This window comes from Littorina saxatilis, linkage group LG2 (assembly GCF_037325665.1).
Source record: "Littorina saxatilis isolate snail1 linkage group LG2, US_GU_Lsax_2.0, whole genome shotgun sequence".
NCBI lineage: Eukaryota > Metazoa > Mollusca > Gastropoda > Littorinimorpha > Littorinidae > Littorina > Littorina saxatilis.
The window spans coordinates 21395033-21410597 of record NC_090246.1 but is presented as its reverse complement, the minus strand read 5'-3'; the positions used below and the strand labels follow the sequence as shown (position 1 = coordinate 21410597).

The window sequence follows — 15565 nt, the reverse complement described above, 5'->3', positions numbered from 1 at the left end:
GTGCAAGAGTGCGAGACAGACACTAGATCTATATCTGTCTGTCTGTAGCCTACTTACGGGGACACGACTGCCAGATGGCCAGATCGACACTGCGCTTTCGACCGCGCTTCCTCGCGCAGACACTGGAAACACGCTGTGCAGATTAACCTATAGGACATCTCCTTTGACATCTTCGTTATCTATTTTTCTGGAGCTACGAAACCGAACAATCTGAAATCGTCTTCTCCGAATCGGCGAACTGCAGCTCGGTGGTAACTGTATCTATACCACAATCCTTCACGCGATCTGACCTAACCTTGACCCCTGACCAGGTCTACATACCACACACGACACAAACCAGTCAGCTGTTTTTACCTCCCCAAAAAACCCCACCACCCGTTTTCTTTGGATACACACTTTAACTACATACGTGCCGACGAAATGTTGATCATTGCTTCAATACTTTGAAGCTGTTGCTTGAATAATAACCAGGTAAAATTAGTATTTCGGTGTTCAGTCAAATGTTAAAGTTTCTACCACAGACATACATACATACGCACGCACGCACGCACGCACGCACGCACGCACGCACGCACGCACGCACAGACAGACAAAAGTTAGCATCGCATAGGCTACACTTACGTGAGCCAAAAAGTAACAAATCAGACAGTTAATATGAGCGGACAAATACAACAATACTATACAACCTAAATAAATTGGCAATTATACACTTCCATACATACAAACAAAAAGAAAAGAAAAATAGGCGACGAGGAAGTGTTCTTAACAAAAAGCAACATTTCACACGCACTTCATTATCGACCGAGTTTCATTTTGTAGAGTTAATACACGGCTGACGTTTAAAAAAACCACCTTTACTTAAATCAGATTAAACATGAAATGTCATAGTTTACCTCGAAAGACGGCATCACACTGCCCACGCGGTAGGGTAAAAGAACGATTTGGCACGCAAAACAATTAACACAAGGTGATTCTTAGAGTTTCTTTTCTTTATTTGGTGTTTAACGTCGTTTTCAACCGTTCAAGGTTATATCGCGTCGGATTCTTAGAGTAACGACCTCAAGAATGAAGAAGAAGAAGAGGAAGAAATATCATATTTTAAGTGATATTTAAGAAGAAAGGAGTCTAGAAACGATGTTCATCAATTGAAATGTATAACTATTAGTGCAAACAAGATTCCGTTATATATATTTTTTTCTGAACTACCAGATTGCGTGCAATGTGGGAGGTTTTAGCAAAGAAAAAATATGTATGTACAGCATTGGCTAAATAAAAACGGAACTTCTGTGACCATCCCTTGCGTTTAGAAACAATTTGGATTTTTTCTGGAAAATGTCTTTGTGCTGAAAGAATGACCGATTACTGAAAGTTAAAGCAGCACGCCTTAGCTCAGGCGGTCTTGACAGTTTGACTTCCACGTGTCTTGTTATACCACACAGGAAACACATTCAAAGGTACATTTCTTAAATATTCCATACGATCGTGTGCACCACCGCATCTCTTGTTTTGCAAGATTCATGCTTGTTTTGGAGATACTATTTGATGTTGCACTACTTTTTATATTCGTGGGGTTTTTTTTAGGTTATATTTTGACACGATGGAAGAATGGTCTTGTCCAGACAAACTCTCCATCTCTGTCTTTCTGTCTCTTTCTCTCTCTCTCTCTCTCTCTCTCTGTCTCTCTCTCTCTGTCTCTGTCTCTCTCTCTCTCTCTCTCTCTCTCTCTCTCTCTCTCTCTCTCTCTCTCTCTCCCCCCTCTCTCTCCTTCCCTCAATCCCCTCTCTCACATACCCGTCTGACCCCCCGCCCACCCTTTGCCTTTCCATCACCGAAGCATCCATACCTATAACCTTAACCAATAATTCCATCACTGAGAGAGCGCCCAAGGGGCAGAACTGTGTCAGCAGGGGAGATCATCTCTCAGCCTGACCACGCTTTGCAGACCCGTTAACCACCATCAGGCCAACCCATCCCCTACATCTGTGTCCGTCGACGGCCATTAGACCCTCCACGACTCCTCATCACACGGGTACTCCATCACTGAGTTTCTGAGACACCCCCACCCTTTGCTGGTCACACACGCACAAACACACAACTCTGTAACTGCATTCAAAGGCTCGGATGATGCCAATGCCGGTGCCTGACTTCCCGTGTGTTAGTGATGGTTGGTTGGGTTAGAACTGATGTCGTCTGAGCCATTTGGCCTAAGCACATGGCTGGTTGTTGCTATGCACAGCATCTCCAGACAAAAGATTAACCGAAATATCTAGATAGACCATTTCAATGCTGACACCCCTCTCTCCGCTACACACACACACACACACACACACACACACACACACACACACACACACACACACGCGCACGCGCGAAGACACACACACACACACACACACACACGCGCACGCGCGAACACACACACACACACACACACACACACACACACACACACACACACACACACACTATCCCATCCAATCCCCATCACTACATCAAATATCAATACCTCCACCCAACGAAACATGTCAAAGTTTTGAAACAAATATTTGGCCAGGTTAAAAATATTACTTTACCAATTACCAAGAACAAAGTGTTTTGGCCGGTGGCAAGAGGTGCGTGCTTGTGCAGTTGCGGACCAGGTAGAAAACATCTGTTTGATTTGGGCCCTCGAAATCCGCACAACAAAATTAACTCTCACATAACTGAAACTATACTAACGAGTTCCTGATGAATAACGATTCTCATGCAAACTAAAGTATACAATTTGGTGTGTCAGTGGTAAATGTAAATAGAAATGTGTATTTCTCGTGAAAATGTTGCGTTGTGCGGGTGTTTGGGTGGCCACGTGATGTACACAAAGCAAAGTGCGGGACGGACTCCGACTGTAGGCCTTACACTGGCAAGTTCAAAACACGAGAAAAACGATTTCGTTATGCGGGCAGCCACGGGGGATGTATGTATTTTTCAAATGGTTGTAAAATAATTCTTATATTTGCCCTGTTCTTTTTTTCGTCACACCTATAACCGTTATTTCTTGTGAGCGACGCAGCATTAGGAACTGAATGTAATGGGTGCAACTTGTGATAGGGCATTTACAACTGGTCCAGATCCAAAGCTTCAACCTGAGTATTGCAAACTGCTCTTTTTGGAAAGCGTTTGTTTGTTTGTTTATTGTAAAGGACAAAGCTCCAACATGTTCAGTTTATTTGAATGCCTTTGTTTTCCAGAAATGGGTAGTCTATGTGGTTTCCCCAAAACTACTCAGTGGCCGTTAACCGAGTTGTGTTGTGTTTATTGCGCGAGACACGAAGTCGTTGACCCCTTTTAGTTCGTGAGTGTAAGTTGAGCTGTGTGTGTGTGTGTGTGTGTGTGTGTGTGTGTGTGTGTGTGTGTGTGTGTGTGTGTGTGTGTGTGTGTGTGTGTGTGTGTGTGTGAGTGTTAGTGTGTGTGTGTGTAAAAGCGTAAGTATGTGTGTGTGTGTGTGTGTGTGTGTGTGTGTGTGTGTGTGTGAGTGTGTGTAAGTGCGTAAGCGTGTGTGTCTAAGTGCGTAAGCGTGTGTGTGCGCGCGTTCTCTTGCCTGCGTTTATGTCTGTGTACCTGGCTGCTGGTTGTATCTATATCTAAACTTTGTGAAGAACTTTAACCGATTTCCTGTTTCACGTGCCTCGTCGCTGTTTGTTTATGTATGTTCATTGACAGCGTATACGTACACACACGTTCCGACTTTGGCTTGACTGATGCCTTTGCACGGCTCATCCTTGCAGAGATACGACAACATTTTGAATGCTTGTCATTCGTCTATGTCACACATGCATTGTACAGATCGTATTTATGACAGTTGCGAGGAAAAGTAATTCTCTCGTTCTTTAACTTCACTAGCACAAATAGTTTTGGCTTAAATAAAGAATTGCCACAAAGAAAAGTGATCTAAACAGTCCATTTGCGAGCAGGTTACAGTAATGGGGGTGTGGGGAGAGGGGGGGGGGGCGGGTGCTGCCATTCCTTACATCCTTTTAAGTTTTTTTAAACTATATGTAAGGAGGAGAAAGAACGTTGGATTACACGAAGTCTTCGAGGAAAAAAACAACCAATTGCAATTTAAACGCAAAGTCTACAATAAGTATTATTGGGAAAAATGTACCCTCCCTTTCTCTCCACTCAATTCAACCATTAATTTTTTTTCTAGTACTGTTCCCAAACATTCCTCAACACCCCACGTCACAAAAGGAACACGATTGTCTGCAAAAGTACGCATTAGATATTCACAATGAACTAACAGATGTATAGCACTTTTTTAACCTACAACACAAAAAAAACCCAATGTTTAAGGCTACAGCCTCTGTCCATTTACCCCATTGAAACCCTGATCATAGTTCCTAAAATAGATCTTCCTTCCCAAGTCGAAACATGAAACTAAGGTGCTACGATAGCTCCCAAAATGACGTCCAAAACTGGGCTCCCAAAATGACGTCCAAAAGCTCCCAAAATGACGTCCAAAAGCTCCCAAAATGACGTCCAAAAGCTCCCCAAATGACGTCCAAAAGCTCCCAAAATGACGTCCAAAACTGGGCTCCCAAAATGACGTCAAAAAAAACCCCCACAGATGTAGGGCATTTCTTTCCCCTGAAGAAGTTGCTGTATGTCTGTAACATCTGTCTGTTACACCTATGCAACATCTTTTTCGAGCATGTTTGCTGCAAAAGCCGGTACCTTTGCTCACCTGGCTGAAATAATTAACTTAGCTTTGATTGATCGTGGAAAAGCAAATTAACCCTCTGCGATCGGGTTCTTACCTTCCCAGTCGGCAAGGACGTAGAAATTAGGGAGGGTGTGTGTGTGTGTGTGTGTGTGTGTGTGTGTTGGGGGGGGGTGGCTGCACAGGTTTTATCGAAAGAAATATTTTGCGAAACGAACGATAGAGGTTGATCACTGCATTCTAATAGATTTTCTGCCAGTCGATTGTTGCACTTTAACCTTTCTTCTCTTTCTGTCTATCTTTCTGTCTGCTTTCTTTTTTTCTTTCTATCTATCTATCTATCTATCTATCTTCCTTTTTTCTTTATTGCGTCTTTAGTTGTGACTGAACCCCTTTTGGTTGAGCTCTGGCGGAAATTTTGTTTCAGAGTAAGGTAGAACCGCCATAGTGCATTTTAGTTCTCTTTGAAAGAAAATGCGAAGGTTGAACACTGCATGATGGATCAATCTGAACGTTGGCAGTCTACGTTTCTCAGTACTGAAACAGACACATTACTACAAACAAACAAAACACACAAAACAAAACAAAACAAAAACAAGAGGCGAAGCCTTCAAGGCTCACGTAAGAAATAGACAAACAGTAACACAAACTCAATCATTCCGTCACACATACACACCCACACACACAGTAAGCTTAGGTGACACTGTGCAAGAAAGAGAGACACTAGATCTAGATCTGTCTGTCTGCATGTAGCCTACTTACACAGGGACACGACTGCCAAATAGTCTCGGCCCGCTCAAAATAACAATGACCGAGACCACACACACCACGCGAGAGAGAAAGGGAGGCATGCCGTCATGATGCATTAATTGACGTCAAACACTTTTGACCGTGACGTAATCTTATGCGAGCTTTATCCATAGTCTTGGATAACCACTCACACATAGACTCGGAAATGTTAAAGTTTCTACCACAGACATACACACACACACACGCACACACGCACACACACACGCACGCACAAACGCACAGACAGACAAAGTTACGATCGCATAGGCTACACTTCGTGAGCCAACAATCACACACACACAAACAAGGAGGACAAACACCGTCGCGTCCAAAGTTGTATTTTGTCACAGTCATTCACTCAAACAGACTGAAATGCAAAAGTCCACCATTACGAAAATGTGTGTAATTTAGTATTGTTCTGGTCACGTGATATAAGCATTTGCTTGAGTGCGTGTCCTTGCTGTGTGTTTCGAACTGTTCATGCGAAGAAATTCTGAATAAAATTTTGTTTAAACCAAATGCAAAAGGCAAAAAGTAAAGCAGAAACTGAGAGAGATAGAGAGAGAGAGAGAGAGAGAGAGAGAGAGAGAGAGGACACACACACACACACACACACACGTAGGCCAACGCACACACGCACACGCACGTACACACGCACGCACACACACACACACACACACACACACACACACACACACACACACACACACACACACACACACACACACACACACACACACACACACACACATAGAGAGGAGAACGACAGACAGAGTAACCTACCCCTCGTCCACTGCCCTAATGCAAAATAGACAAGTCGCGTAAGGCGAAAATACAACATTTAGTCAAGTAGCTGTCGAACTCACAGAATGAAACTGAACGCAATGCCACACTCGTAGCATCGTCAGTCCACCGCGCACGACAAAGGCAGTGAAATTGACAAGAAGAGCGGGGTAGTACTTGCGCTGAGAAGGATAGCACGCTTTTCTGTACCTCTCTTCGTTTTAACTTTCTGAGCGTGTTTTTAATCCAAACATATCATATCTATATGTTTTTGGAATCAGGAACCGACAAGGAATAAGATGAAGGTGTTTTTAAATTGATTAGGACAATTTAATTTTGATAATAATTTTTATATTTTTAATTTTCAGAGCTTGTTTTTAATCCAAATATAACATATTTATATGTTTTTGGAATCAGACAATGATAAAGAATAAGATGAACGTAAATTTGGATCGTTTTATAAAAAAAATATTTTTTTTACAATTTTCAGATTTTTAATGACCAAAGTCATTAATTAATTTTTAAGCCACCAAGCTGAAATGCAATACCAAACCCCGGCCTTCGTCGAAGATTACTTGACCAAAATTTCAACCAATTTGGTTAAAAAAATGAGAGCGTGACAGTGCCGCCTCAACTTTCACGAAAAGCCGGATATGACGTCATCAAAGACATTTATTGAAAAAATGAAAAAAACGTATTGGGATTTCATACCCAGGAACTCTCATGTCAAATTTCATAAAGATCGGTCCTGTAGTTTAGTCTGAATCACTCTACACACACACACAGACAGACACACACACACACACACACACACACACACACACACACACACACACACACACACACACACACACACACACACACACACACACACACACACGCACATACACCACGACCCTCGTCTCGATTCCCCCCTCTACGTTAAAACATTTAGTCAAAACTTGACTAAATGTAAAAAGGGAAACCAGATGATTATAGATCGTTCACAAACACAGACAACAACGAGCGATTGGGAAGAAAAAAACATCCCTGAAACATCGGCTCTGACAACGCAGCACACAATGCTGAGCCGGTTATCTACAGAACGGGCAGCCAGCGGAAAACAAAACCATGCGATCCACAGCAAAGCTTACCAGCAGGTTGCTGCCGATCCTAATGGCCTATGTCGTTATGATGATTTGGACATGTGGAAACATTTGCCTCACCACAGGTGCAATAGGCTGGTCCTCTCCCAGACTTCCAAGGTTAGTATTGGCCCTTAAGCAAAGGTAGATATACAAGCAGCGCGTTGCTTTATCGGCTGGTCATTTGCAGAGTCTCTCTCTCCGTGAGCCAAGGTTTGTGTTGGCCTTTCAGTAAAGGTAGATATACAAGCAGCGCGTTGCTTTATCGGCTGGTCATTTGCAGAGTCTCTCTCTCCGTGAACCAAGGTTTTGTTCGCCTTTCAGCAAGGGTAGATTCATCAGCAGCGTGTTGCTTTATTAGATGGTCATTTGTTTGCTTTGCTGGGCGCGTGTGGGTGTATTCTCATATGAGGATTAGGATCCGCTTGCTGGTGAGGCAAGACCTCTGAACAGTATTGTTTGTATGTGGAGGATAGCTTTGTTAAAAATAGTTACTCGTTGTCTTGTGATGCTTTTGACATTGTATGTCAAACTGAGATGCTTACCTATGCATGTGATGAATAGGTATGTCACGTGTGTAAAAACAAGGGTGTGCATACCCTAGGTACAGAATTGCATGTATTAAAACAATAGAGGATTGCTGCGATAAAGAAGAGTGATATTGGTTGTCTAAAGTTTTGTTTCAGCCTGGTAAATCGATATGCTGCGGTATGCTTGTATTGGTTGTGTTATAGACGTGCCTGTAAGAGGATAGGCACTATGAGACGTCAGTGTATTTCTTCGCGTTTGTGCCAGTCGTTGTTGTTGCTGTAGCAACAATACACAAATTACGTCTTCTGCGAAGAAAAGATTTCTTGAGTGTTCATCTATTCTTTGAGCCTGAAATAGTTGTAAAAGTGTAACTGTCACACACGTGTATAAGGCCAAAAAAAAAATAGTCTGTTTACGGTAACCCGACCGACCCTATTTTTTTCGCGCGACCCTAGACTTGTTTTTGGCCTTTGGGGGAAAAAAACAGTAAAAAAAAAAACACGTAAAAATATGGTTTTTTGCAAAAAAAAAAAAAAAAAAAAAAATCCCGACCTACCGACCCTATTTTTTTGGCCTATGTTACCGTAAACAGACCCTTTTTTGGGGGCCTAAGTGTAATTCCATGGTAAACATTGTATGCACTAAACTTGGGATCAAACATGGCGTGTAAGCGAATAGGCTTACCAGGACGATCTTGAAACATCACTTTACATGTATGTCCTACCTTTGATATGCTTTAAAATCGTAGCTTCTCTCAGGAATGACAACTAACCTTCAAACAGATACCCAGAACCTGTTGTATCACATAAGTGGTGCGTGTTTGTTTATGTTGTAATTACAGAGTACGATTTTATTGTTTCAGATGACCATCTCTGAATGCCCACATCGCTGAGTCAAAAGCAACACAGGCACAGCGTCTCTGAGCCACACAACAATAAGGCGGTCACACACAAGACCCTTGTCAAACCATGGAAGACGGGAGCGCGGTCCCCGTCGAAAACATCATCGTGCAAAGCGGGGCGCTGGGCTTCTACCAAAAACGTCTGTTCCTCTGTACGTGTCTCCTTCAGGCTCTCACCGTCTCCACCCTTATCTACGCCTCCCACTGTCGTCCGGAACTCGCCCCTCCCGCCCCTGTTTCGGCCACCAATGGGGCGCTGGCCCATCACTCCAAATGTGGGTCAAGGTCAGGGATGAACGAGAATGATCTAGGTCTCGAGAACGAAACCTCGACCGTATCTGAAACGCTGCTAAAACACTACAACCAGTCGAATGGCGATGTGGAACATGACGTAGTGGTAAACAGTGTGACAGCTCCCCCTGCGGTACTTAGTAGTGGTGGCGATGGTGGTGGTGGTGAAGTGTCTAGAGGATACGAGAATGCCACACTTGCCAATATCGATGAGTCAACAGAGAGTGTTGACAGAGACGACGGTAGTGTCAGTTCAATATCGACGGGCACTGTGACTCACAAACACAGACATCACTCATCAAAGCACGATGATCACGGTGTGAGAAGAAAGACGTCAGTCAAAGTGTCGTCAGATGCTGTGACACAGTCTTTACTGAATGACGTCACTTATGGTGGAAGACTTCAAACTGACGTCACTCCTTCGGGATTTTACTCGTCATCTCCTGGAGTACCTGAGCACCAGGTGTATATAAACCAAGACAGTGGAATGTACGACTCTTCGTCGAGTGACAACATTGGTGAGTCTACTACTAACTCTTCTAGGGACCTTTTGAAGGAAAAGCGAGATTCATCGCTTTCAAAAGATGGAGCGTTCGACGGAACAGAAAGTGGGGATATTACGTCAACCGATCATGTGCGTCTTGGTTGGAGCACAGAAAGTGGTGACGTCACGGTGTCTGGTGACGAAGACAAAAACTGTGAAGAAGAGCACAAGGAGGAGGAACCTTTTTACCTGACTATGACTTACCTGCCGGCACCGGAGGTAAGTATAAGTGACTCTTTCCTCCCGCTTCTGCAAATGTCCTTGTACTTTTTCAGTGGTCTTTGAAGTGTATGCCCGGGCCCAGCCCTTCGCCATTTTAGGAAGTCATACTCGCTTTAATTGGGGGGTGGGGGGAGGGGGGCCGGGGTGGTGGTGCTGGTGACTCTTCTGATTCGCAGTTTAAAGCACTATCATCTTTTGATTTACCTTTACCTCTAAGAATATGTGTCTGTCTCTGTCTTGCTTGTAGTTTTCATCAAATGAGCAATCACCGCTTACACTCAATATCAGTGAAAAAAGAAATATAATTTACGTACAAAAACGGCAAGCAAAAAAACAACTCCAAAAAGCTTTACACGTTCTTCTTGAAACACACGATGAAAGCAAAACGGAGGGAACAAAACAAATGGGAAGATCTCTGTGCAAAATCATATGTTATTTTCAAGAAGTATCGCAATCCTGTGCTATTTTGACATACTCTGTATGATGAATGTGTATGTGTGTGTGTGTGTGTGTGTGTGTGTGTGTGTGTGTGTGTGTGTGTGTGTGTGTGTGTGTGTGTGTGTGTGTGTGTGTGTGTGTGTGTGTGTGTGTTTCATCCACGTCTGCATTTCCTTTTACTCGTGCATCCTGTTTTCAAAGTAAACATTCAAATTGGTTCTGTCCGCAATTGGGTTTTTAATCTTAATACAAAGTAGGCGGCAGAAATTACTTAATTGCTTCCAGGCTGGAAGTGTACACACGATGACAACGCGTTTACGTCTTGGCATACGTCACCGGTGTTTTAAATGAGATAAGGTGCGTTTTACAAAAACAGTTGCTGCTATCTCTGCTGCGAACATAATCCATCTTAAGATTGTTAGGGAAGGATCGTTTACGTGATGAGAACAATGAAAATGGAAATTGATCTGGTTTTTTTTTGCGTCCTCAATCTTCACTTTTGCCCTTTGTATTTAGGCTACACCCCCTCCCACCCCCCCCCCACCCCCACCCCCACCCCCTCCCCCCCTTTGTTTCCCCTTTTTTTTCTGTTTCCTTTTTTTCATTCTTTTCCCCGATACTTCGTGTCATTTTCTGTGCTTTCTTTGTTTATGTACTTGTCTGTTTGTTTATTTGTTTCTTATGTTTTTTGTTGTTGTGTTTTTTGTTTGTTTGTTCTTTGAACATGTGCACTCAAACAATTGCTTAAAGTCGCACATTGATATTAATTTGTGCAATGACATCTGATACCAGGTCACGAAAATCCCTGTTTCGACAACGCACATTCCCCATTTAGGTCATATCGTGGCAACTGATACTTAGTTCACAAAATCCCAAAATTCCCTATTTGTCATTACATCAACTATGCACATTCCCAGTTTAAGTCAGTGCGTGGCATCTGTTACGAACGGCAACTGTTAATCGGCTAGTTTACTTTGACCAACATTCCAAAATTCCCTCTTGTTCATCATATCCACTTAGCACATTCAAAATGTAGGACAGTCAGTGTGTGGAACCTGACACGAATTATACTGTGAACAAATTACAAAATGTTCTATTTGTCATTATATCGACAACACATAATTATTCTCATGCAGTTTAGGTCAGTTGGTGGCCCCTGACAGTTCACTTTAAACAATTTTCCAAAATGCCCTATTTGTCATGATATCGACTTCACACATTGCGAATCTAGGTTAGTTCGTGGCATTTGACACGAGGTTCAGCGTTGAACGGAATTTCCAATTTGTCATCACAGTAAAGCTACAGTGATATGACCCTTTGACGATCCCATGCAAATAAATCACTCCTTTTTGCGTTTCGCGTGGATACGGGGGACTCATTAGCTACGCTGTAAGTCACTAATGCAGATTGACAGAACCATAAAACTTCACGGCAGACGGGAAAACACGGGGAAATGCGAAGGAGACCAGAAGAAATGTATATAGAAACTTTCGCGCTGAGAAACTGTCAGAATTCTTGAAGTAAAACTTGAGCAAATACGGAAGCGCCCACACATTTACGCACCCATTCCCATGGTTTACGCAACGGGCGCAAGTTTATCTGAAATGTTAAAGGAACCGTCCTTCCAGTGTAAACTGTTACGTTTCGGCTTGCCATCGCAGATCTCAGGCTTTTGCAAGGGATGATAATTTCCTTCCTATTGGAAACATGCCAAACTTCAACCAAAAAATAAATAAAAATGATAATACAAATAATAATAATAATTGTCAGTAAGTACTGGTGTCACATGACTGATGTGAACCAGTTGATTGGCTAATGGCGATGCGCTTAAACTGTTGGAGTGCGCTAACTTTTCCACAGAGCGTATTCTTCTGCCCTTTGCTTAAGTGAGAGTGTACTCTCATCCTCAGAATTAATTAATGACATGTAGCCTATATTCTCCACAATACCAATGATTAAGACCATAAATTTCCTGCTTCTCAATTAAAGCAGAAGATGGGTTTTTTTTCTGACAGATTGCATGTGCCTGTGCCACAGTTGCCACTGATCTAAAAATAGAACCCGCTGTGTCTAATATTTCAGTTTCGACTTGCGAAGATTCCTCTAATAATTATGCCATGTTAGTGGCATGTAGTTTATTGTACACATTACCAAATGATGAGTTAGTATACAATTCCCAGCAGCTAACAGAAAACACAAGTGTTATTCCGATAACGTAGCAGCAGAGACGGTAGCAGCTAGATCAGCACGTAGCAGACTACACTGAAATACGACTGCATCTGTTCAGTAAATGAATGTTTTCCAAATTATTATTTCAAGGCAAGAACAATCGGAATCGAAAACGAAAACGTGTAGGGTTTAGAACGTTCTTACCATATATAAGACTTATTACCAGCCTGGCTCATGCGTGCAGACTCAGTGCAACGTGACGAGCAATTTTTGTTTTTGAAATGAGACTCAGTGCAGTAGCAGACGACATAAATCCCGCTCAGCAAATTAACATGTTGGGCAAATGTGAACGATAAAACGATGGGGATATAATACGTGTAGGGTTCAGAGCATTCTTACCGTTCATATTTAGTACCAGACTCCCCGATGAGTGAAGATACCACACGAGAAACATGCCACATTTATTTTGAAAACTGTGCTTTCCGTCGACCTTGGCAAGGGGCAAAACTCTGCACAGTCAATCTGTCGAAGCTCGAGGAAGGTTTCGAATCGCAAAGAACGAAGAGCACAGTCCTTTCTCCGAGTTTAAATGAGGTCTCTATGAAAGATCATCACTTTTTAGCTTAAAGGCACAGTAAGCCTCCCGTAAACCATCACAGAGCTCCCCGAGCGTCTAAATACAGTACAAGCATACTTCCATTTGAACGCTCACCGAACGGGAACATCCTGGCTGCTTTCTGTCGAGCGTGAGACATTTTCAAAGAATTTATTTTCGTAGACTTGTTCCGTTAACAACAACGGCGCCTCGTTTTTGCGCTAGACCTAACTTTTAAAATCTAAATAATAAATTGACAGCTTGTTACACAAACATTCTTTAATCATAAAAGAATTCGTTTTTCATCAAGACAAGATAAGAACAATTCGAAGTTGTGAAAGTTTAAAAAAAGAAAAGCCCGGAAGCAGGGTCACGCAAGGGTCGTAGCAGACGACGGCCGGTTTATCAGTGCAAATCGCCGTTCCTCTCAACAGTCAAAAGCCATCGCTAGAGTTCTTGTGAACCACAGCCGTTGTTTCGTGCATAAAAAAAACGTGCTATTGTAGATAAGCTCACGTCGAGTCGCATTCAAATGACTAACTATGACGACTGCATTGTGAAAAGGGAAAACTGGATCACACGGGTTCACGATGGCTCAGGGGTAAGATAAACCACGCAAAAATAAATTCTTTGAAAATTGTTCGCTCTTTACGGAGGGCACCTAGGATGTTCTCAATTGGTGAGTGTTTAAATGAAATGGTGTTTGTACTGTGTGTAAAAGCCTGACCGTATCTGTGATGGTTTACGGGAGGCTTACTCTGCCTTTAACGCTACACTGGAATTTTCCAACAGAAATTAAAACAAGAGTTTGCGTGTGACGAAAGCACGACACACTTGAGACAGCCCACACAAAAGTAGATCCAGTGACACAAACCTGACCACACAGTTACGCCTATCCAAATGCGCGTTGCAAAATGTGCGTTTTGAATCTTCTTTTTTCTCTGGCGGTACTGACAATATCGTTATTGAAACAATCCCAGTGCACTAAGGGATTTATAGAGCAAATCTCGAAAATAATTATTGAACTCAGCGCAATGCGCTTCGTTCAATAATGAATTTTCTCGATTTGCTCTATAAATCCCTTAGTGCACTGGGATGTCTCAATAACTTAAATTATAATGATAATGATAATGATAATGATAGTAATCATAAAAAATAACTAAATAAATAAAACCTTGACAGATCTTACATGGTGAGCACGGTACCTTTAATGAGGAAGTACAGTGCGTTTATTTGTGTCATATAAAGGCGAGAACAGGTTGATATAAGGCTAAAATTGTGTTCATAATCTCCGTTGATGGACGAATGTTTGAACGATAAAACAAAGGAATCGACAGACGAATGGACGCATACATGGACGGATGGACGCATACAAGAACAGTTTGAGTTTTTCCCTAATATTTCTCAGGATGACAATATCAATCTAAACTTTGTCATTTGTAACCACAGGGGATCGATGAACGCAAGTTTGAACGAAAAAACAATTGAATCGGCAGACGGATGGACGCAAACATGTAAGGTTTGAGTTTTTTCCATTCTTTTTATCAGGATGACTCTATCAATCTAAACTTTGTCATTTCTAACCACAGTGGATGCTCGATGCTAACAACGAACAACTGGCGCAGTACAACGCCTACTGCCAGGCGGTGGGCGCCATGGTGGGCGCAGCTATAGGCGCCATGGGCGCAGATCACGTGGGCAGGAGGAGACCACTCTACGTCTGCTTCCCTTTCATGCTTATCGCCCATTGCATGTCGGGATGTGCCGTGTCCTGGACCATGCTAGCCGTCTTACGGTTCCTGGTGGGCTTCTTTGCTGGTGAGTGAGTTAAAGGACTTTGTGTCTCGGACTGATCAGTTCTATGATTGGTGTTTCGTTATCTTTCCAGCTGCTTTGTTGCTGTTTGATATTGTTGTTGTTGTTGTTGTTGTTGTTGTTGTTGTTGTTGTTGTTGTTGTTGTTGTTGTTGTTGTTGTCTTCATTTTAATGTACCCTTCTTAGAGTATCAACTCCTCTTTCTACGACTTCCTCATTACCTTCTCCTCCCTTTTCCCCTTTTGCCTGCTCTCTTCCTCTCCGTCCCTGCTATTGTCTCAAGTCTCATCAAGTCATTATGATGGGTGGTGGCTGTACGTTGTTGGTGTTTTCTTGTTTGTCTTGTTTGGGGGCAGACCCCGAGCATACATGCGTTGCTAATAGGATCAGCTAAAAATTATTACGTGCAAAAAGTTATGACTTCTTGAGCATATTCACTGAACTGTCTGAATAATGAGAATGTGTACGTCTGCATGTCGTGCTCGTTTCCGGAAACAAGAAATATTAAACACTATTGCTATTTCATATGTTACGTGGATTTCCATTGGTCAATTGGGCAAAACTGAGCTCAGTGCAAAAGTGATATTGACGACATTTCCGTCGATATCAGTTTTGATATCGACGACCTCTTTATTTCAAAAACAAAAACACCTAAATTTAAAAACAA

General features: G+C 42.5%; 2 protein-coding genes across 2 annotated transcripts in view; both read left to right on the top strand.

Annotated features, from left to right (window-relative positions):
* Positions 1–8815, top strand: part of LOC138952293 (melanoma-associated antigen E1-like) — a 61087-nt gene extending 52272 nt beyond the window's left edge. Inside the window, exon 3 of the mRNA XM_070323929.1 lies at positions 8786–8815. Coding sequence (XP_070180030.1) covers positions 8786–8815 — 30 coding nt within the window. The remainder of the gene's footprint in view (positions 1–8785) is intronic.
* LOC138952282 (solute carrier family 22 member 4-like) overlaps positions 8558–15565 on the top strand; it is a 14979-nt gene continuing 7971 nt past the window's right edge. The window contains exons 1-2 of the mRNA XM_070323918.1: positions 8558–9878; positions 14673–14901. Of these exons, the coding sequence (XP_070180019.1) occupies positions 8892–9878; positions 14673–14901 (1216 nt within the window). The 5' untranslated portion in view covers positions 8558–8891. The remainder of the gene's footprint in view (positions 9879–14672; positions 14902–15565) is intronic.